At 39.3% G+C, this 22,669-nt stretch overlaps 2 protein-coding genes across 3 annotated transcripts in view; both read left to right on the plus strand.

The window, feature by feature from the left end:
• The window catches only part of LOC145468468 (BTB and MATH domain-containing protein 36-like), a 36,582-nt gene that overhangs the window by 6,134 nt on the left and 7,779 nt on the right, over positions 1-22,669 (plus strand). Inside the window, exon 3 of one of the 2 annotated variants that reach the window (XM_081452210.1) lies at positions 2,263-3,209. The exons of the other annotated variant lie outside the window; for it this stretch is intronic. Coding sequence (XP_081308336.1) covers positions 2,263-3,209 — 947 coding nt within the window. Of the gene's footprint in view, positions 1-2,262; positions 3,210-22,669 lie in introns of those variants that run through there. 2 annotated transcript variants of the gene reach the window in all.
• LOC145467844 (uncharacterized) lies at positions 18,486-20,694 on the plus strand. Its single transcript, XM_081451453.1, has one exon. It carries the CDS (start codon positions 18,975-18,977, stop codon positions 20,010-20,012), a length of 1,038 nt encoding a protein of 345 aa, XP_081307579.1. The 5' UTR covers positions 18,486-18,974; the 3' UTR covers positions 20,013-20,694.

Below are 22,669 nucleotides of genomic sequence, written 5' to 3' on the forward strand. Positions count from 1 at the left end.
CTCGTTGCCGTCGTCGTCGTGGTTTGCTTAAGCTCCCTACTATAAGCCCATAGTGCCCGTCCAAGAAAAATGCCCGGATGGATAGTACTCGTCCGTGAAAAGTTTTCTGTAAACGAGCGGGCTTATAGAAAAGAAGCAACTGAAATTGAATTATATGGGGTTTTTATCTGTTTCTTATTTTCAAATTTTTTCTTTGGCTTTTTACGGCTTTTATCGTAAAAATTTTAAAAAAATTAATGCGATTTTTGAACTGGCGCGCGGAAGAAATTTAATGGTGAACAATAAAGACAATAGAGTGTTACTGTCTAGGAACTATTGGTTTGATAGTTGCCCTTGGAAATTTGATGTTCTTAAAACTTGTATATTTGTTTTAGGAACAGCAAATTTCCGCAAGGCAACTATCAGCCGATAGTTCCTCGACATAAACACTCTGTTGTTTAATTAGGGTGCAGTGGCTGTCGGTCGTCCACCAAATGCGACGTTTTTATCGTTTTTCCGAAGTTTTGGAAGAAAGTTAAGATGTAAATGGATAATTAAATTCCTGGGAAGACTGAAAGAAGGACATTAACAGTTTCTTGAGTTAAAAATTTGAAATCATTGAAGAAAGAGTGCGCGGACGTACAAGCAACTGCAAATTTACCAAGGACAATTCAATACGTGCGATTTTGTTAAAGTGTAAAGTTCAATAAAGGGTAGAAAAATAATTGGAAACCGTTATTTGTGTTAATTCAGTTAGAATTCTACTAAAACAATTAGATTATTGCTCTCGATTTCTATGAGGCGATAGTTGATTCGGCCTTCGGCCTTATCAACTATCACCTCATAGAAATCTCGTGCTCATAATCTAATTGTTAAATATGGGTTATTGACCAAACGTGAAGTCAAGAGATATATCTTATTAGATGTTTTGATGTGTAGTATCACTGTGTATTTTCACGAGTTGTGCCGTATTTTGACGAGCCCTATCGGGGGCTCGTCAAAATACAAACAACGAGTAAAAATATATATATGTTATTAGATGTCTTGGTGTGTAGTATCGCTGTATATTTTTACGAGTTGTGCCGTATTTTGACGAGCCCGTAGGACGATTCAAAATACAAACAACGAGTAAAAATATACAGCGATACTACACACCGAAACATCTAATAAGTGATTTATTATCCAAAGATTTCTTGTCCCAAAATTCTGACTTGCCAAGCTCTTTAACCTTTTACACGGCCAGGAGGAATGAGACGAGTAGAAATATCGTGTGATATTTATACTCGTTTCGGGCGTTATTTGTACTCTACGAAGCAGAGTTGGATAATAAAAAGCGATACTACACACCAAAACATCTCATAAAAGATTTATTATCCAACTGTTGTGGTCAATAAATTTATCAATAACAAGAGGGAGAGTGTGACAGTTTTGCGTGCGCTCGCCGACCTGTACGGCAAACAGGTTTTCTGCTGTACAAAATAACTGTACAATATCGCTGTATATTTGCACTGTTATTTGGACGGTATTCGCTGCAGTTGGACAATAAGGCTGGATATTAGCCAAGTTCTTCTTTTGGGTGTTTGTTGACCGTCACAGAGTCTAAGTCCATAATGACACGCAAAAGAAAAAAACAAAGAATGAGGCCAATACCCAGCCATCTTGACCTCACGCTTGGTCAATATAGAATCTCTTATATGGAAACAGAACACTTTTTGGCGGGACACAGCGGGTAATCCTGAAGGGACAAGACAGCGCCATCTTGGATTCGGATTCAGTTCATTTTGCCCGTTCACGGAGAGAGCCATATATTAAGAACTAATATTGACAGTTAATTGGTTTTTGTAGTTTGCATGATAGCGTTTCCTTTTATTTCCTTAAAAAGAAAAGCGTACCAAATCTACTGTTATTCAGACATTTTTTCCGACAGATCTTTCCTTTACCAGTTGCCGCAATATTTCTCTATATACGGTCAAACATAAGTATAAAACCTGGTATCCAAGATTCAGCACACCAATCAGAAAGTTAGAAAGTTGTTTTTTTTCTTAAAGTACGTAACTAGTAACCTTTACGATTACTTAGAAAGCTACAGCCACCAACCGACCCCCTCCCCTCCCCCCGAAAGAGAAAACTGGAGCGAGCGTCTATGGAAAACCGTTGATAATCGCTTTCAAGGCCACGTGACCTTTCGCGGAATGTGTGTGAAAGAAACTCTAATTTATTGTTCTAATAGTCACAACAAAATCAATTTTCTTTGTCGTTCTCTTCTGATCTTTGCTAAAATAGTTACTTCAAGAGTTGCCCACTTCCGTGAAGCCGAATCCAATTCAACAGTAACGACAACAGCTGACAAGTCAACTCCTATAACTTCAAAACCATTCATTTATCTCACTCAAACCGAACAATGTCTTCCTCAACACTTGGCCTCATCGACAAGGATCGGAGATAATAAGACCTGCAACTGTGACGTAATAGTACTAAGTTACAAAGAGGAATGTCAAGACAAGAAGCCATCACACATTTCCTATGTATTTGCCAAAGAAAGCACCTGGACCACAGGACGAAATCTGCTTTACTTTGTTGCAATAGAGAGAATACGTCACTACCATTACTACATCTTCTTAGATGATGATGTAGATCTTGGATTCAACTCGTTTAGTTCTCCAGAAATAAAGAGACTGTCACCGTTTAGAGCTTTTGAACGATGGCTTTTGGATGATGAACCAGCAGTGGGTGTTACAAACTTTAAGAATAATGATAAGGCTCTTTTGGAAAGAAGACGTTTGATATGTGGTATCAAAGAACCACCGATAGCCGTTCCAGTGATTTGGTTCGATGCTCTCTTTAACGCTTTTCATCATCAATCCATCAAGCAGATTTTGCCCTACCCTACACAATACGACCAAGAGAGTTGGTGGACTTCTCAGTTACATGTAATTTATTCTACAGAGCTGATATTCCGAGGCCAGGCGCTCGCGTATGTAGCTATAGCTGCCTCCAACGGACAACATCGTGCTTATCCACGGGGGGACAAGATGTTTTCCGAACGAGTACCTGTCATAATCGAGGACATTCAAAACAAAGCACCTACAGCTCACCAAAACCGCACCTTGTTTCAGACATTAAAAACCAGTCAATTAAAGAGGTACAGCGAGACTGCAACCACCTACTGTATGAACACAACACATCGCCATCCCATTGTGCCATACTCACATTTTGAAGGCCAGAGCTGAAAGACATAGGTAATATATAGAGCATCTGACCACAGTTGAACATTGTAATATTGCACTTTAGATTTAATGTTAGGTATTTTATTTACGTTACCAATGATGTCCTGGACACTAGTTTGGCAAAAGCTTTAGCCAAGAAAAGATTTCTCAATCAACTACCTGAACTTTGGATACTAGGAACCAATCGTAGGATTTAGTTTCAGTGTGTTAATCTAGTGCAGCCAAGTGATATACACTAGTTATTTTAGGGAGGCCATTTAAGGGATGCCACTTTAGGGAGCGCCCCGGGGAGGCAGAGGTACTGCCTTATTGGAAATTTCTAGATATATTTGATATAGACGGAGATAGTTGGGAAATGGGCTAAATGTTTAACTGTTAGTAATAGTAATTGGACCGATTGGAGTACAATTTAGGGAGTAATCGCGCAAGTGATTTTAAAATCCGGTGGTCCCGACGATTTGAAATTACGAGCACGATTACCCCCTTGAGTAACAATTTCTGTATTCTGATTGGCTGAGAACATGTCAAATAATCCCAAATCAGTGCAATTTTACCAGTGCAAGCAGAGTGAAATTGAGTGCTAAACGGTGAAATTGAAAATGATTGACAGCTCCGACAAAATTGAGCCGGTCAAACAAAACGGGGGACAAAAGTTGCACGAAGATTCAAACTCTTAACCTAAATCAGTTTCAATACAGAGACTTGATAACAAAGCAAAACACAAAGTTCAGCAAAAGTTACAAACTAGTTATCGTGAAGTGTGTAAGATAAGAAATATACACAGACGACGTGAGGACAAAAACATAAACTTGAGCTTGGCTGAATTGAAAAATGCCGGATCCGATCACGACGGCATGACAAAATCCCAGTTTAAAAAGTAAATTTTAAAATTCCATTAGTACTACTTCAAAAAACGCGAAGAGGAACGCAACAGGAAGACGCCCTAAGAACCTGCCACATCTTAATTTTGAAGACGAAAGGGGCAAGCGTTCTACTTTTGCGAAAAAACAAAGCTTAGAGATTAGGTAAGATAGTTCACAAACAAAACGCGACAAACGCAAATCTAACCTGTACAACGTCCAATGAAGAAGTTAATAAATGTCTTTCAGTCACTAAGAAAATCAGTATCTTGGTAGATTTTAGCTTTGTGTTTCTCGGCATTTTGTTTAAAGCAACTTGTGCTGGGTTGAAGAGTTGCTTCTCGGCAAAGACAAGCTTGAACGCGGCACAGAGTTTTTCAATCACTCAAAAAAACAGTTGCAAAGAAAGTCGTATTAAAACGGCAGGGAGGTTTTCTTCTGCTTTGTGGTCAATTTCTTCAATTCAAATGTTAAATAAAGACTGCTTTTCACAGTTAAACGAAACTGCTCAGTTTTCATACATGACTTGTAATGAATTTTTACGCTTGAATTAATTTTCATACAATAAAGATACAGTAACTTGACGCTTCATTTCTGACGTAAAATACTGAAGCGTGACAGAAATTGTCACTTGTACATTATTAACAAGTAATCAAATGATTTTTCGCGTGCAATTTGAAATAAATAAGCACTCGCAAATTTTTTAAAGACTCTAACTTTCACGAGCCCGGCTCGTCCAATTTTTTTTAGTCTTAATAAAATTTACTTGTGCTTAATTATTCCACATTGCACTCGAAATCATTTGATTACCTATATTAATCGACGAAAAACAAAAGTGTTCTGACGTAAGTTAGAAGACAGTTTAGTTAAAAGAATAATCTTAGACAGCATCGTTCATGTAGCTATCATGATCTTATAGAGAATGGAAACAAAATTATCATGAAACTTACCTTCAAAGTTATTAAGACGTACTGTAAGTTCAACGAACTCCCTGTACCCACTGCATTCGACTTCCCTCTAAGACCGTGGACCAGCGCTACAACTCTAACATTTGTGTACGAACCTCTTCCACGTTAAAAGCAGTTAACGGTCTCTGCAAGAAAGCATTTCGTAAGTAAGCTTAAATGCGTATTGAATGTACGGCAAAACTTCAAAGCGCCATTTTACCTTCAGCGGACACGTGATAGAACAAGGTGAATAGTTTATGTTGAAATTCAAATGAAATTCCCGAAACCACAACCACGAACTTCAAAAAACAAAACAAAAGGTTTAAGACCAAGTCCACACTACTCGGGAGAAATTTGAAAACGCAGCTTTATTTCTACGGTTAGGCCTACCGTCCTCGATAATCCGTCACGAAAACGGAGCTTTTGGAAAACGCTTTTCAAACCGGAGGAACTTTGAGACGCCCACTCTTTGAAAACGACGGCGTCACGAAAGTCGTGTGATTTCCCTGCCCGAGGTTTACTGGAACACAAATCCCAAATGACTGGCGATTGTTGCGTTTTCAATTTCCTCTGGCGTAGTGTGAACAGAAAACACTTGATGCGTTTTCAGAATGAAACCTTTGTTTTCAAATTCCTTCGAAGTAGTATGGGCGGGACCTTAATTTACCATTCACTGACCTTTGCAGGTGCGTTATAAACCTTTGTAAATCTCTCTTGGCTCTCAGTAAAAAATCACATAACGTGAAATGATCGAAGCCAAAGTTCAGGTTTCCTGGACAAATTTTATCTTGAAAATGGTGAATTTTCTTACTTCCTATTTCAAAGTCATTTCGATTTTATCACTTCAGCTGTTTCATTTACGTGATTTTTGTTTTCCTAAACATGATACGCCGTCGTCGGAAAAAAAAAAATTATGATGTGTTTTCGCCCATTGTCCACACCAAAATCAAGGCAAAAGGTGATCGTTTTCATCGAAATCGAAGATCATTTAGTGAGATTGCAGAGAAATTAAGTACCAGGCTATCACGTGACATCGGTTCTAACTCAAATCAGGGCATGAAAAGCCACCTGATCGCAGTCGCCTCAATTTGTTCCACACTCGATCCTATGCCCCAGCTATGAAAACGAAAGTGTAGGCGCTGATATTTTACATCCTTGGCCAAAAGAAAAAGACTTTTCAGTTAAAATGATCATTTAAGTTCTTCTAAGTTCCAATAATGAGTTAATAGCACACTTCAGGGACTAAAAGTTTTTGTTACAATAATCTTCTCAGCCTTATGTCATCGTAAAACACAGTATCCTAGACACATAAGCCAGATTTGCATACCTGTTAATAATTTCAGAGCGGAAAAACGTAATAAGCCTGCGCGAGTTTTGGCTGTGCGTCAGGCTCCAAGTTTGAAAAAAGGCGGGAATTTTGTCCATCGTGTAAACAAAAAAAGTTATGAATTTGACATGCTTTCCCAACTTTGTTTTTTCGACAAGCAGCAGTATTTTCACGTCACTAATGGAAAGCTGGGGGTATTGTTTGCGTGGAGAATCAGTTTTTTCCGGACAAAATAAACTTAAAGAGGGCTTCCGAACCCTTTGTGCATTTGTCGAGGTATACAAGAAATGTCGGTGCGAAGACACATATTTTTCCACAAACCCTCTTCGAATATTGCATCCATATAAACAAACCACTGAATATATATGCAAGAGAGCCCCTCAGAAGGTAGGGGGAGCCTTGTTTTCTTCACAGTGAAATGCCGAAAAAAAAATTCATGCTTGCCGAAGTATAAATAAATCAACTGAAGGACATCCTCCCGTACCTTATCACAGTCCGCCGTTCTTTCCACCAATGCAGCGATGCAGCTCGCATTATTACCTGAGTCGAAGAAAACAAAACAAAAGCGAGAAATACAGAGCCACTGGAAAACGAACTATACACAAAAAATAACTTTCTGTTTCAGTCAGACGACTCTGCACAAATACAACTGGATAATGCTAAAACTAGAGACCTCCATGGTTTACTAAACTGGAAAATTCACACTGTCAGCCAGACTGGCCCAATGAATTGGAACAGCATAATAAGACTAGATGAGAATGCCTGGAAGTAAGATGCATAACCAAGCTATTTACCTTTCTGTCTTTGTTAGTAGAGTTTTATTTGAATACAAAATGGAGAGCTTTAGTCAGTGAGCTACGAAAAAATGCCCCTCACAAAAGCGCGAAACCTTTTAAGGTTTTGCGCTTTTGTGAGAAAATGAAATTAGTTAAGTTATACATAAGAGAAATGTTAACGTTAGTACTGTTGAAACCAATGTAAAGTAGGTTAGGCGATATATGTGATAGTTGTTGTTATTACCAGTAGTGCAGGAAACGTACCAATAAAGTACTTTGTATTCTCAAAAAAAAAAATTACCTACAATTGTATTGTAAATCTAGGAATTGTAATCTAAACATTTTAATCGTAATTTTAAATTTTTAGCAAAGTTAAATTTAAATACACGACCCCACAAGCTTTCAGCTTTAATTATTATCGTGTTTAATTAAAGTTTATCTATCTATCTATCTATCTATCTATCTATCTATCTATCTATCTATCTATCTATCTATCTATGTATCTATGTATCTATGTATCTATCTATCTATCTACTCGATTGTCTGAGCCGCAAGTATGACAAGCAATGCGCACAAAGAAGCGCCGTACGTTTTTCCGCTTTGAAGTTAATAACAACCTCTTGTTGACCGCGAACGATATTCTTACCGTACGAAGACGTTTGGATCCGGAGAGTTTTGTCGTGTAAACGATTTTCTTTCGAATCCGGACACTTTTCCGCCTCCGATAATTTTGAGTTTGCAGTATAATGGGCCATATTCCTCAGAAATCAAAGTTATTGACGCAGTCAATGTTGACGTTCTCCAGACTTTATCGGGGACGAAGACGATTGCACGATCGAAGACCATGACTGTTTAAGAACAAATGCCTGTGGGACAACATGATGGAAAACGCGTGATCAGCGAGTGGAAAGAAAACTTCAGACTCTCTCAACCTACTCCTGGCCTTCTTTTTGGCGGCCTTTTGTTTCACGTTGTCGAGGCAACAAACTACTTGTTAACCATTCCATCAGATGAATTTTTGTTTCTTTTTTTATATTATGAATGTTCCCGGAGTTATCTTCGTGTATGAAACGGTTAGGAATTCGAATATCCTTTCAGTGTTCACGCCTATCGAATCCGAATACTCTAAAATTGATGACTCCGGCAACATTTACTAGTAGGACACCGAAAAAATCTCATCCAGTGTAAGCCGTTTGGATCGAGAGAGGTTTCTTTGAAAGCATTTTCAAAGCGCTTGGAAGAAGTTTATCTTCCATGTGTTTATCCTAGGTCTGCTTCGAAAATAATTCTTTTATTGAATTTCTCTGCATGGGTGGCTCACCTGAGGCGCCATGGCTGCTGACAAGAATTGCATTCTATTAACCACTTGGAAAGTCGTTTCTCGAAAAGCACTGAACGTATTAAGGCGAAAAAAATTCCTTTTGAAAGTTTCCATCAAAGCGCAAGACGGTAAAAATATTTCTTTCCCGTTTTTTAGAACTTTCGCTCCGAAAATCTTATTGTGCGCGCGCAAATTTTTGCATGTTTAATTTTTAATTGCTATAACATTTACCAGAGTTTGCCGATCCATGGTGAAACAAGCTGCTTTTCCAGAACTACCGCACCGTTTAGATCGGGAGAGGTCTCTCTGGAAAGCACTTTCAAAGCACTGGGCAGAAAAAACTCATCTTCTTTGTTTATCCTAAGTTTAGTTCGAAAATAAGTCTTGTCATTTCTCTGCATGACTGGTTCACACGAGACCCCATGCTGCTGACAAAAATTGCATTCTAACCCGCTCGAAAGATTTTTCTCGAAAAGTACTGAACGGATAAAAGCAAAAAAGAACAGATCCCTTTGAAAAGTTCTTTGAAAGCGCCGGACTGGTAGAAGTTTTCTTCCCCTTTCCTTACGAATTGCGCTTCGAAAATCCAGTGGAAGTTTTGTTTTTCGATTTCCATAATCTATTTTTTTATTATTTTTCCCACATCGCGGTTGACCTTGTATCTGTCATCTGTCGCGGAATGCACACGTCGGCCTGAGATGAGATGCATGAAAGCGAGGCTAATAAGGCTTCGGTAGTTTTTAATGACAATGCATTCTCGCAGACGACGATCGAATAGTATCCCATGATGCAATTTTCTACGTACGTGACGCAGCATCGAAGTTATCATGGATCTCAGCGTGAAATAACGTGGTTTTCTCCGCGGTCTATTTCTTATTTTTATTGCAGTAAAAGGTTAGAAAAGTGCATTCTTTAAATGTTTGACGCGATTATAATGATTTGTAAGTGTTTAAGAGCGCCGCCTTATTATAGTATTCTTGTCGTTGATCGTGTTCTGTGACTATTCGCATCACAAAGTGTTCGTTGACCCGAAACAAGGTCGTGAATATTCGCTTTTCTTTGCACAGTATGTTGATGTCTTCGATTTTTGGGCATCACGCCACAGAATATAGACATAATAATGATTTTTGGCGAAGAAGTACCGAGAAGTACCCACATTTTTATGACCTTTCAAGCGATCGAAGTGGACTGAAATTTCGTAACATACCAGTGCAATTACCAGTGTTGCGTGTGTGAATGTCTGCTTCAAGTCTCAGTTCGTTTGGCACTTTATTCCCGAGCTTGGTCATCTTTTAGAGTCAAAATGATTATTTTCGAAGGTGTTTTGGTTACTATTCTTTCCGAAACTGCAAAATGCTCAGCAGCGATAACTAGCCTTCATAACGGAGTGTTTAACTTCGTAATTTTCAATAATTCAATGGAGCCGTAATCAAGAGATGTCATGCAGCAAACGGCACAACACGGAACAAGCCTGCTAAGAAGCGGACAAGAAATGTCAAAAGAAAAATCAGAAAACCCCAGAACTTCTCTTCGGAGAATGTACCTGCTGTAACTTATTCTTATCTTCACAGGGCTTCTTACCCCAGCGAATAATTCGTCCGTAGGCGAATTCACAACAACCACTGGAACGAGAGCTCTTGTTCGTTCGTCGATGCTTTCCACATAGCTTATATGTATTTCTCGACAGACCAACGAAACACAAGTAAAACCCTTCACTGTAACAGCAAAATTCTCCTTTGAAACGCATTGAATATAAACTAACTAGGTACTCTTAAAAGCAGAAGCCACGGAATCCAGACAAGTGTGAAAGCACGCTATGGCTTCATCCAGAGAGCGTGGAATGAATGATGACGTCACGTACGCAGTGATAATATAAGCCTAAACCAGATGTATCATGGGATACTATTCGATCGTCGTCTGGCATTCTCGTAAGAGCCTTGTTTCGTCGTCAATCTCGCGGTGTCTACGAGTTGTTGTGCTCTTGAATGCAACCAGAAGGAATAGAAATCTTCCACCGTTTGGCTCTAAGAGAAAATAGTGGATCTGGAAATCGTCACTATCGTCAACGAAGCGAAAATCCATGTACCATTTAATTCGACAGCCACTGATCATATCCAGTTGCCAACAGAACCCCAATCTCTAACAACGCATTAACCAGCTTCAAAGGAAAATATTGAAAGTAAGTTCCATTTGTAACAAACCCTAACAGCTTGTTATTATGATGGTTGCCATCCATTCGGCGGGCCAATGTCAAGAAACTGGAAGGGAGTATAATTCCTTTCTCAAACCGGGTACTATTCTCTTCGCGAAATTTAATGAAGCTAATTTTGTTCAACATTTTTTGAAACACCGAGAGCCCATCATCCGCAAATACAATGTCAAAGCCAGATGTCTACAAATTATTTTAATATTAGGATCTCTTTTTCTTAAATCCCCGTAAAACAGAAAATTAATTAACTAACATCTATATCTGAATTGTAGTTCGATTCTCCATCAGTAGGGACGGATTGATCGCGAAGCACAACTGACTAGACTACTACGTACTGTTCGTAGAAAACCACAGCAACTTTCTTATCAAAAATGTATCTCATATACAGTTTAAAAACTGAGCGGAAAGGTCTAACATTTGTTAACATTATTCGAATTATTAAATCAGTCTTCAATTTCAAACAGCACTCGTTGAACATCAACGAAAAGTCACCTTATAGCGCGTAAAACTATAATTTAAGTCTGCATATTCGTGCTACACTCTGGCACCAACTGGCAGATAATACGCACATCATTCAAACATATCTCACAAGAAAGTAAAATTCATTCCTACCGTGAACACCTAATACATGTCCAACCATTCACAAGCGAGATCTTCAACCATAGTGTTAAAATAAAGGTTTTATATTATGTTTATGTTACAGACAACGGATGGTTCCATCGGTCACGGAACTGTAAATATAGTTTTGGCGCTCGCTTTGTGCCAACATACACCCTCCGTCTTTATATGTTACTGAAGATTCGGCGAAATAATTGCTATTGTTTCGTATTGAGAGCCACATCCAGTACATTAGGTTCAGGGGTTTTGGAAATTAAGAACTGACAAGCCGACATGAACGGTTATATAATTAGCCGAAGCAAAGCGACGCTCAGTAACGGTTGATTTGACACAACTTTTAATAGGGATGATTAAACATTTTAAATTTTGGTGGTTTCGATAGCCTTGCTATGATCTTTGGTTAAAGTAGCCACTTGATTTATTTTGGCAAACAATTTCAATCCTTTTGGCTCGGTGATTCGGCTGTCTAAAGGCTTGAAGGATTCACGACGATAACTTCAAATGTTTGCTAAATGCTAATTTTGGTATTAGCTGCGGCTGAAAGTGTAAAGCATACTTCAGCATGTGGCTACTGGCTCAACATTTAAGCATAATGCCATCAGGAAAGAAATCACTACTTAAAGAAGTGAACATAACGATTTATTAAACATGGTTATTTTTGCAAAAATAGCATTCATTATCGGGCAAATAAATTTCTAACATGAAATGATGTTTCTTGAGTGGTTCAGAAGGTATCCGGTCATTTCGCCCCATGGTCATTTCGCCCCCAGTCATTTCGTCCCAGCCAAAAGTCACTTCGCTCCACAATCGAAGTCACCTCGCTCCATACAAGAGTTACTTCGTTCCATACAGAAGTTACTTCGCTCCATGATATAATTAAAGTGTATATATGCTTACAAGATTGTCTCTATTTGCCTAGCTGATGTTATAATCGTCCCATTTATAAATACGATCTTGATGACATGTTTGTAATTGTTAGTTTCACTCGCCCTAATCTCTCTCTGTCCCCCACGCTATGCCGATGTTGTTGATGCGCTCGTTGGTAATGCGCGCTCCTTTATCGATGGCCGATCGAATTTCAGAAACTGTAACCCTGTAGAGAACTTAAAATGCGACCGAGATCGTGGCGTAGTTTAAGTGCGATTGAGTCGAAAGATTCCCGCTTTTAAAGATTCCCCGTTTTAAAGATTCCCGCTTTTAAAGATTCCCGCTTTTAAAGATTTCCCAGTTTAAAGATTCCCGCTTTTAAAGATTCCCGCTTTTAAAGATTCCCCATTTTAAAAATTCCCGCTTTTAAAGGTTCCCCAGTTTAAAGATTCCCGCTTTTAAAGATTCCCGCTTTTAAAGATTCCCGCTTTTAAAGATTCCCGCTTTTAAAGATTCCCCGTTTTAAAGATTCCCGCTTTTAAAGATTCCGCATCTTAAAGATTCCCGCTTTTAAAGATTCCGCATTTTAAAGATTCCCGCTTTTAAAGATTCCCCATTTTAAAGATTCCGGCTTTTAAAGATTCCCCATTTTAAAGATTCCCGCTTTTAAAGATTCCCCATTCCCCGTTCCCCGTTCCCCGTTCCCCGTTCCCCGTTCCCCGTTCCCCATTTCCCGATTCCTCGATTTCCCGATTCCTCGATTCTCCGATTTCCCGATTCCCCGATTCCCCGATTCCCCGATTCCCCGATTCCCAGATTCCCCGATTCTCCGATTCCCCGATTCCCCGATTCCCCGATTCCCCGATTCCCCGATTCCCCGATTCCCCGATTCCCCGATTCCCCGATTCCCCGATTCCCCGATTCCCCGATTCTCCGATTCCCCGATTCCCCGATTCCCCGATTCCCCGTCCTCTAGTAGCGTAGCCAATTAAAATGCAGGATTTGCATTAGTCCACTAGTTGGGTGATACTAATATATTTTATTACTGATGTGTCTAGGAGACTATTAAGTGGTTAGCTTACATTTATGAAACTTAACATTATATCTACTATCAGGGTCATGTTGTTACACGTCAGACAAATAATGTAAGTTGATTTATATATACTATTTGCCATGACTGAGGCATCAACAACTTTACCATATGATTCATGGTGTTCTGATTCAATACTGATCGAGAAGATATATCAAACACTCGAGACAGTGTTGGCTATCCAAACACCTCGAATTTCGTCAAAAATACTCTGCTGTGCGTCGTATTTTCAACTCTCTTCTCGATGTTTGGATATCCCGGTGAAACACTGTCTCTCGTGTTTGACATATTACAAACTGTTTACCTTCTGGCCGGCGTTGACCAAGGAATATTCCAGGATATGCTAATTCTTCAGAGTTTCATCTCTAAATATAATAAACAATCTATTACTGATGCTATGTTGACATCAACTGACTTTTTATAGCATAACGGGTGCCAAAATATACGCTGGCTAACTAAACATTGCTTCAGCAGAAGGTAACACCTGCAAGCATTTCAGCTTCATAATTACTTTATTGATCTTGATCTCCTATTGCTTTTTTAATTGAACATTATTGCTATGTGCATTTATTGCTGCTCATGATTGAATATCCCATACAACATTGCTAACATTTTCATGTTGTTAATTTCTTCATTGTATGAAAAACTCATTCTGGATTAAAAGCAATCCCATCATCTCTATAGATCGAGATTGGTATTACTCGTCAACCAATCATCAGCCTGAACTGCCTTATAAGTGTTGATATCCAATGACAATGCAAAACATTCTTTTAAATGCAATTCTTGGTGTTAGCAGCATTCTTATTCATCGTTTGTGGAAATATCATGCCATTAACAACAAACAGCACATGGAATTTATACCTTACCACATGTCTATAGCATGTGTTACAAACCCGATTCAACATCATCAACACTTGTTTCACTACAAAGGTGTTCAACAATGCAAGGACCTTCTTAGCTTTGTCATATTGAGTAGTGCATGCTTATATAATAACAACAAATACCAATATACGGTGCCCGAACCTTGGGTAATCATCTCATGAAACTTTGAAATAGTCAACTCAATATTGGTTTTCGGCTTTGTTCTTTGTTCTATAGTCATGTATGCATAAAGGTTTGCCTTTTGATCAGAAGCCATGTTTTGTCTTTGTGGTTATATCGCACTCTTGCTCTACCGTTTGCACTTTGATCAGATGGCATTCATGTTCTGTAAAAGTTTGCCCTTCTCTGAAAACCAGTTGCCTTTTTTGCCGTAAACGTTGATGAAGCCCCTGAACATGATCATGTATTAAGACGTACCATGTCATATTTTAAACACTTTGTATTAATCAATCGGGACTATTTTGCAAATATTGAACATCAGCAACTCTAATTTCTAAAATTACAACTTGCATCATTCTATAAATGATATTCTACTGCTCTAAGTAAGAAGTTTCCCATTCCTCCGACTTCTAGTGTCCTTAATCCATGTCTGGGCAACCTTCCAAAAGTCTGCTCAAATATCAATATGACATACTGGATGGTTTTCTATCTCTTACCATCACTGTTTGTTTCCCAAATAAGTGTTATACCTCTACTGTCCTTAATCCATGTCTGGGCAACCTTCCAAGAGCCTTCTCAAATATGACACACTGGATGGTTCTCTCTTACTCTCAAAAAGTGTTATATTTTCACATTTCACAGCAGACACAGCTTTCAAGCAGGTGTCAGTGTCCAGCAAGCTATTTTGCGTCGCATGTACCTACAGCAGCTAGCAAGCATGGATGTTGTGTTATTTATTGTATCTTTGAATCTTTAATATAGGGAAAGTAGCATTTCTACCTTTGATGTATTTATTGCTTCTATTGAATTTCAATTTGTATTTTTCGTTTCTATTGTAGCTGAAAAACCCACTTAGGGAGCTTCAATAAAGTTTGTATTTATGTATCTATGTACGTCTGTGATCAATAGTACATATAGCATTTCGCAATGCTGAACTGTACTAATGCCCATCTCACAATATCGCGATCGTTTCCGCGACCTTTTTCGCAGAAAATTCTCTCCACGCCTTCAAGAAGCCTAAAATCTCTTTACAAAGAAACACTCACTGTGCACATTGTTTGAATGCTGTGTGTGATTACTAGTCCAAAATGGGACAAACATATCATAAATAAACTCTTCAGCCTGAAAACTCGAGCTCCCAACGAGAACGTTTACGTTGCGCGTAAGTAGTCAATAAAAATTGGCGAGAAAGGCAGGAGTTATCCTAACTTGTGGCTACGTTACCTAGCAAGAGTAGCCACAAAAAAGGCAGATAGTTTCACAAACCCTTGAAAAACAGTTCAGCCTAGAGAACTGCAGCAGGCCCTTGTTCACTTTGCATTTTTGTTCTATTGTTTTTGCTTTTCATTTGCTTTTTGATTTCCTTCGCAAATTCTGCAACCTCAAAGATGAAAAAACGTACTGCTTTCCTAGTACAATTTACAACAAATATAAACTCGTAGAGACTACAAATTGCTACAAATTGTTAGCCTTTATAAAATTTATCCGTGCGTATTTTTTTTCCAAACTGCGCTCGAAATCATGTGACTGCCAATTGCAATTGGTCGGTTCATGACATTTACGGTTAACCTTATTACGTCTGTTCGAGGTGTTAGGGGTTTATGGTGTTACATGCTGTACATTTATAGGTTCATCACACTATATAATTCAGTATCTTTCTTTTTAAGGTTTTGTGCTGGAAAAAGTCTACTACTAATCTGCTGAAGTTATGAAGAGAATAGAATTCCTGAAGTTGTTTACTGCTCTCTTTGTTGGATTGTATTTTTTGGCTATAATTATTCTTTCACGCTGGAGTTCAACATTTAAGTTACGTGGACTGGATGCAAGCTATACAGGTAAGAAAACCTTACATTTTTTTACCTTCAAGAATGCACAGCGAATTCCTATTAGCATCAGTATAAAGTTTAGTGACATTAATTGCCATAGGATATTGAATAACAGATTTTGTGCTTCGTTTCCATCGGCCGAGATCTGCAATTAACCCTCTTTTGCTGTCCTTGCACAGGCCCTTTCGATTACATCATTTCGTATCATACTCTAATTAGTTTTAGTAGAATTTTACTAGTATACTAATGCAAATGCTGCAATCTGATTGGCTGAAGTACTCGTATACTATCAGCCATTATAGTTCACCACTAAATTTTCTCCGATTCTTATTGGTTTAAATTGATCACGTGACGCGATATTGTTCATCTGCGGAAAGACACTAGGGAGCTTAACCAACGACGACGACGAAACCGAGGACGACGCTTAGTAAAAAACGAACCTATATTTTACAAGCGAAATTCGCGATTGTCTAGATCTGTTCAGTACGCCAGTGGCTCTAAAAACGTGCTTAAGCTAAATATGCCACGACGGAGTTAAGTTCCAAACAGAAATACGGAAAATTAGCCGTCGTCGTCCACGTTTTGTAGACGACGATGAACTTGGTCATTTTACGTTGTTGTTTTGCAGACGACGGCAAAGAAATGTACAAAGATTTGTAACGGACATGCACAGCTATTGTTTTTCTCATTAAACCTTTTGTTTGGTGACGTTCTCGTTGCCGTCGTCGTCGTGGTTTGCTTAAGCTCCCTACTATAAGCCCATAGTGCCCGTCCAAGAAAAATACCCGGATGGATAGTACTCGTCCGAGAAAAGTTTTCTGTAAACGAGGGGGCTTATAGAAAAGAAGCAACTGAAATTGAATTATATGGGGTTTTTATCTGTTTTTTATTTTCAAATTTTTTCTTTGGCTTTTCACGGCTTTTATCGTAAAAATTTCAAAAAAATTAATGCGATGTTTGAACTGGCGCGCGGAAGAAATTTAATGGTGAACAATAAAGACAATAGAGTGTTACTGTCTAGGAACTATTGGTCTGATAGTTGCCCTTGGAAATTTGATGTTCTTAAAACTTGTATATTTGTTTTAGGAACAGCAAATTTCCGCAAGGCAACTATCAGCCGATAGTTCCTCGACATAAACACTCTATTGTTTAATTAGGGTGCAGTGGCTGTCGGTCGTCCACCAAATGCGACGTTTTTATCGTTTTTCCGAAGTTTTGGAAGAAAGTTAAGATGTAAATGGATAATTAAATTCCTGGGAAGACTGAAAGAAGGACATTAACAGTTTCTTGAGTTAAAAATTTGAAATCATTGAAGAAAGAGTGCGCGGACGTAAAAGCAACTACAAATTTACCAATGACAATTCAATACGTGCGATTTTGTTAAAGTGTAAAGTTCAATAAAGGGTAGAAAAATAATTGGAAACCGTTATTTGTGTTAATTCAGTTAGAATTCTACTAAAACAATTAGATTATTGCTCTCGATTTCTATGAGGCGATAGTTAATTCGGCCTTCGGCCTTATCAACTATCACCTCATAGAAATCTCGTGCTCATAATATAATTGTTAAATATGGGTTATTGACCAAACGTGAGGTCAAGAGATATATCTTATTAGATGTTTTGATGTGTAGTATCACTGTGTATTTTCACGAGTTGTGCCGTATTTTGACGAGCCCTATCGGGGGCTCGTCAAAATACAAACAACGAGTAAAAATATATATATGTTATTAGATGTCTTGGTGTGTAGTATCGCTGTATATTTTTACGAGTTGTGCCGTATTTTGACGAGCCCGTAGGACGATTCAAAATACAAACAACGAGTAAAAATATACAGCGATACTACACACCGAAACATCTAATAAGTGATTTATTATCCAAAGATTTCTTGTCCCAAAATTCTGACTTGCCAAGCTCTTTAACCTTTTACACGGCCAGGAGGAATGAGACGAGTAGAAATATCGTGTGATATTTATACTCGTTTCGGGCGTTATTTGTACTCTACGAAGCAGAGTTGGATAATAAAAAGCGATACTACACACCAAAACATCTCATAAAAGATTTATTATCCAACTGTTGTGGTCAATAAATTTATCAATAACAAGAGGGAGAGTGTGACAGTTTTGCGTGCGCTCGCCGACCTGTACGGCAAACAGGTTTTTTTGCTGTACAAAATAACTGTACAATATCGCTGTATATTTGCACTGTTATTTGGACGGTATTCGCTGCAGTAAGATAATAAGGCTGGATATTAGCCAAGTTCTTCTTTTGGGTGTTTGTTGACCGTCACAGAGTCTAAGTCCATAATGACACGCAAAAGAAAAAAACAAAGAATGAGGCCAATACCCAGCCATCTTGACCTCACGCTAGGTCAATATAGAATCTCTTATATGGAAACAGAACACTTTTTGGCGGGACACAGCGGGTAATCCTGAAGGGACAAGACAGCGCCATCTTGGATTCGGATTCAGTTCATTTTGCCCGTTCACGGAGAGAGCCATATATTAAGAACTAATATTGACAGTTAATTGGTTTTTGTAGTTTGCATGATAGCGTTTCCTTTTATTTCCTTAAAAAGAAAAGCGTACCAAATCTACTGTTATTCAGACATTTTTTCCGACAGATCTTTCCTTTACCAGTTGCCGCAATATTTCTCTATATACGGTCAAACATAAGTATAAAGCCTGGTATCCAAGATTCAGTAAACCAATCAGAAAGTTAGAAAGTTGTTTTTTTTTCTTAAAGTACGTAACTAGTAACCTTTACGACTACTTAGAAAGCTACAGCTAACAACCGAGCCCCCTGCCCTCCCCCCGAAAGAGAAAATTGGAGCGAGCGTCTCTGAGAAACCGTTGATAATCGCTTTCAAGGCCACGTGACTTTTCCCGGAATGTGTGTGAAAGAAACTCTAATTTATTGTTCTAATAGTCACAACAAAATCAATTTTCTTTGTCGTTCTCTTCTGATCTTTGCTAAAGTAGTTACTTCAAGAGCTGCCCACTTCCGTGAAGCCGAATCCAATTCGACAGTAACGACAACAAGTGACAAGTCAATTTCTATAACTTCAAAGCCATTCATTTATCTCACTCAAACCGAACAATGTCTTCCTCAACACTTGGCCTCATCGACAAGGATCGGAGATAATAAGACCTGCAACTGTGACGTAATAGTACTAAGTTACAAAGAGGAATGTCAAGACGAGAAGCCATCACACATTTCCTATGTATTTGCCAAAGAAAGCACCTGGACCACAGGGCGAAATCTGCTTTACTTTGTTGCAATAGAGAGAATACGTCACTATCATTACTACATCTTCTTAGATTATGATGTAGATCTTGGATTCAACTGGTTTAGTTCTCAAGAAATGAAGAGACTGACACCGTTTAGAGCCTTTGAACAATGGCTTTTGGATGATGAACCAGCAGTTGGTGTTGTAAACTATAACGATAATGGTAAGGCGCTTTTGGAAAGAAGACGGTTGATATGTGGTATCAAAGAACCACCGATAGTCGTTCCAGTGATATGGTTCGATGCTGTCTTTAACGCTTTTCATCATCAGTCCATCAAGCACATTTTGCCCTTTCCTACACAATACGACAAAGACAGTTGGTGGATCTCTCAGTTACATGTAATATTTGCTGCAGAGTTGATATTCCGAGGCCAGACGCTCGAGTATGTAGCTATAACTGCCTCCAACGGACAATATCGTGCTTATCCACAGGGGGACAAGATGTATTCCGCACGAATGCCTGTCATTATCGAAGACATTCAAAACAAGGCACCTACAGCTCACCAAAACCGCACCTTGTTTCAGACATTAAAAACCAGTCAATTAAAGAGGTACAGCGAGACTACAACCACCTACTGTATGAACACAACACACCGCCATCCGATTGTGCCATACTCACATTTTGAAGGCCAGAGCTGAAAGACATAGGTAATATATAGAGCATCTGACCACAGTTGAACATTGCAATATTGCACGTTAGGTCTAATGTTAGGTATTTCATCGTCGATCGTAGAGACTGGCTTGGTAAAGGCTTAAGTTAAGAAAAGATATTTTAATCAACTGCCTGAACTTTGGATTATAGAAAGCAAACGTAAGATGAAGTTTTAGTGTATTAGCCTAGTTGCTAGTTACGCAAGGCTGTTGAGTGGTATATCATGGAGTATCCTACGAGTCACTTGTATTTTCTCGGTGTAGGCAGAAGCCTCTATAACAAGTGGGATATCGATCGAATAAAGCGCGTGCGAAAGGCGAAAGCAAAGCACGACTCTAGTTCGTATAGTGTGATAGTCCGGGTGAGGGTAGTTCTGGAAAATTAAACTGTTGTTGGTGACTGACGTTTCGACAACCTGAGCGGAAGTCATCTTCAGAGTCAAGTAAATAGTGTCTGTCGACTTATAACACCATCGACTGACCAACACTGTTGACTTGACTCTGAAGATGAGTTCCGCTCAGGTTGTCGAAACGTCAGTCACCAACAACAGTTCTTTTCAGAACTACCCTCACCCGGACGATCACACTATACGAACTACTGATACTCCCGGGTTCAAACCATTTACTATGTAGAGTACGACTCTACAGTGCAATACGGGATCATATTGATCTAACATGGTAAAATCGCGTAATAATCAGAATGGTGGGATATTAAAATAAAAGATGGTTTATACTTCCCAATACGCCGTCATGTTAAGGGAGCTCAGTCACGGCATTTGAGTTATTTTAGCCACGTACAAAATTGCCTTTTAATTGAAGGAAATCTGAAAGTAGTAAGACAGAAAAACACCAAAGAGATAATGATGAACCATAAAGGAACAATAATGGTTAAGGGTGTGAAGAAGATTAATGCGGAATGCACCATCCAGTCGAAAGGCTACGCATGGACAGAGATGGAACACTTGGCCAGGGACCGGGGGTAATTGGAAGCGATTCGTCAGTGGCCTATTCTCCGAAATAGAGTGTATAATATAAGCTTCAGATCAGATCACAAACCATGAACTTGATAAAAAAAGAGGCTAAACTTTTCGAGATACGTGGAGGCGCGGTGGTCTCATGGTTACTGCGCTCGTCCCCGGATCGAGCGGTCCGGGTTCGAGCCCTGGCCGAGGACATTGTGTTGTGTTCTTGGGCAAGACACTTGACTCTCACAGTCCCTCTCTCCACCCACGAGTATAAATGAGTACCGGCGAAGTGTTGGGGAAACCTAACAAATTGCGGGGGAGTGACCTGCGATGGACTAGCATCCCGTCCAGGGGGAGTAGCAATACTCCTAGCCGCTTCGTGCTACAGAAACCAGGATAAGCTCCGGCAGTTGTATGCCAGTCGGCTCCAAGGCTTCTTTTTTTTCAAGATACGTAAATCGCGTGACGTAGCTAACTTAAATCGTTGCGCTCGACGAGGGAGAACGTTTGCTGATCTATCGAGATCTTTGTGATCACGTTGGTCTCCTGCAAACACAGTCAGATGAATTCATCCATAGCTTCCGTTAACGCAAAACGGCAACACTTGCCCATTTAACAAAATTAGCTTTACAGGACTGAGACGACTAGCAAGCGAATCGATTTTTTTTTCGAGGCTAGTTACAAAATACGGCAATTTTTACTCTTAAATTTACCTAAATGAAAACCAAGAAATGTACTCGGGTTTTCCACACCTGTCCTACAACTACATGGACTTCAATAGGGAGGATTTTCTGTCGCGTAGATTACGTTTCTTGACATTGAAACAGACTATGACACTTTGCCAGTCTCAAAGGTAAAGAAACATTAAGAAAGATTGCAGACATAAAAGATAAGTAAACTAACTGGTTAAATTTAATTACCCTGCGAACTTGCTTGGGGAGCCGGGGTACTTGCAGCTACTACGCGCAGTTGGGACACTGACGGTCGTCCCGTGGTTAGACAATGCCATACGAAACCATTCATATGAAAATGTGTTCCGCCTACAGATTCATTTCCATGCAGTCAAACTCATTTTCACATGAAAGGAATCGCACAGGGACTCGTTTTGAAACAGAGGCACAAGGTATCTCGGAAAAGTCCTATTCCTTACACGCGCGTGAAGTGGGAACCCGAAAAAGTACATTCTCGACCCCTTTTGCGCATGACTGATAAACGGACTAGCTTTGGGGTGAAAACAATCTCGTTCCCAGAGTCTTCGTTCCCCTTGACCAGCGGTTGGAAAACGAGAGCTCTGGGAGCAACCATTTTGAAATAACTGAATTCTGCCCATCCCGTTTCACTGGGCAGTCTGCATCTATGGTGCAGGCCTGAAATGGTTGCTCCCAGAGCTCTCGTTTTCCGACTGCTGGTCAAGGGGAACGAAGACTCTGGGAGCGAGATTGTAAGAAAGCTTAAAGATGATTTCCAAAACGCACACAAACTCTCGAGAATGCGTAGTGCGGACTGAAAATCATCTTTAAAAGCATGATGAATCTACTGCCAAACTTCCAAGCGCCGTTTTACCTTCAGCGTGCGCGTGTGATAGACAAGGTGAATAATTTATGTTGATTTGAAATTCAACCGAGCATCCCGAAATACGACCACGAGAACGACAAAAAACAAAAGGTTTGAGAGCGAGGC

Source organism: Orbicella franksi, chromosome 14, assembly GCF_964199315.1.
Source record: "Orbicella franksi chromosome 14, jaOrbFran1.1, whole genome shotgun sequence".
NCBI lineage: Eukaryota > Metazoa > Cnidaria > Anthozoa > Scleractinia > Merulinidae > Orbicella > Orbicella franksi.

Bases quoted from the DNA above. Each gene is read 5' to 3' on its own strand.
- LOC145467844 (XM_081451453.1), top strand. From the start codon at position 18,975: ATGTGTGTGAAAGAAACTCTAATTTATTGTTCTAATAGTCACAACAAA.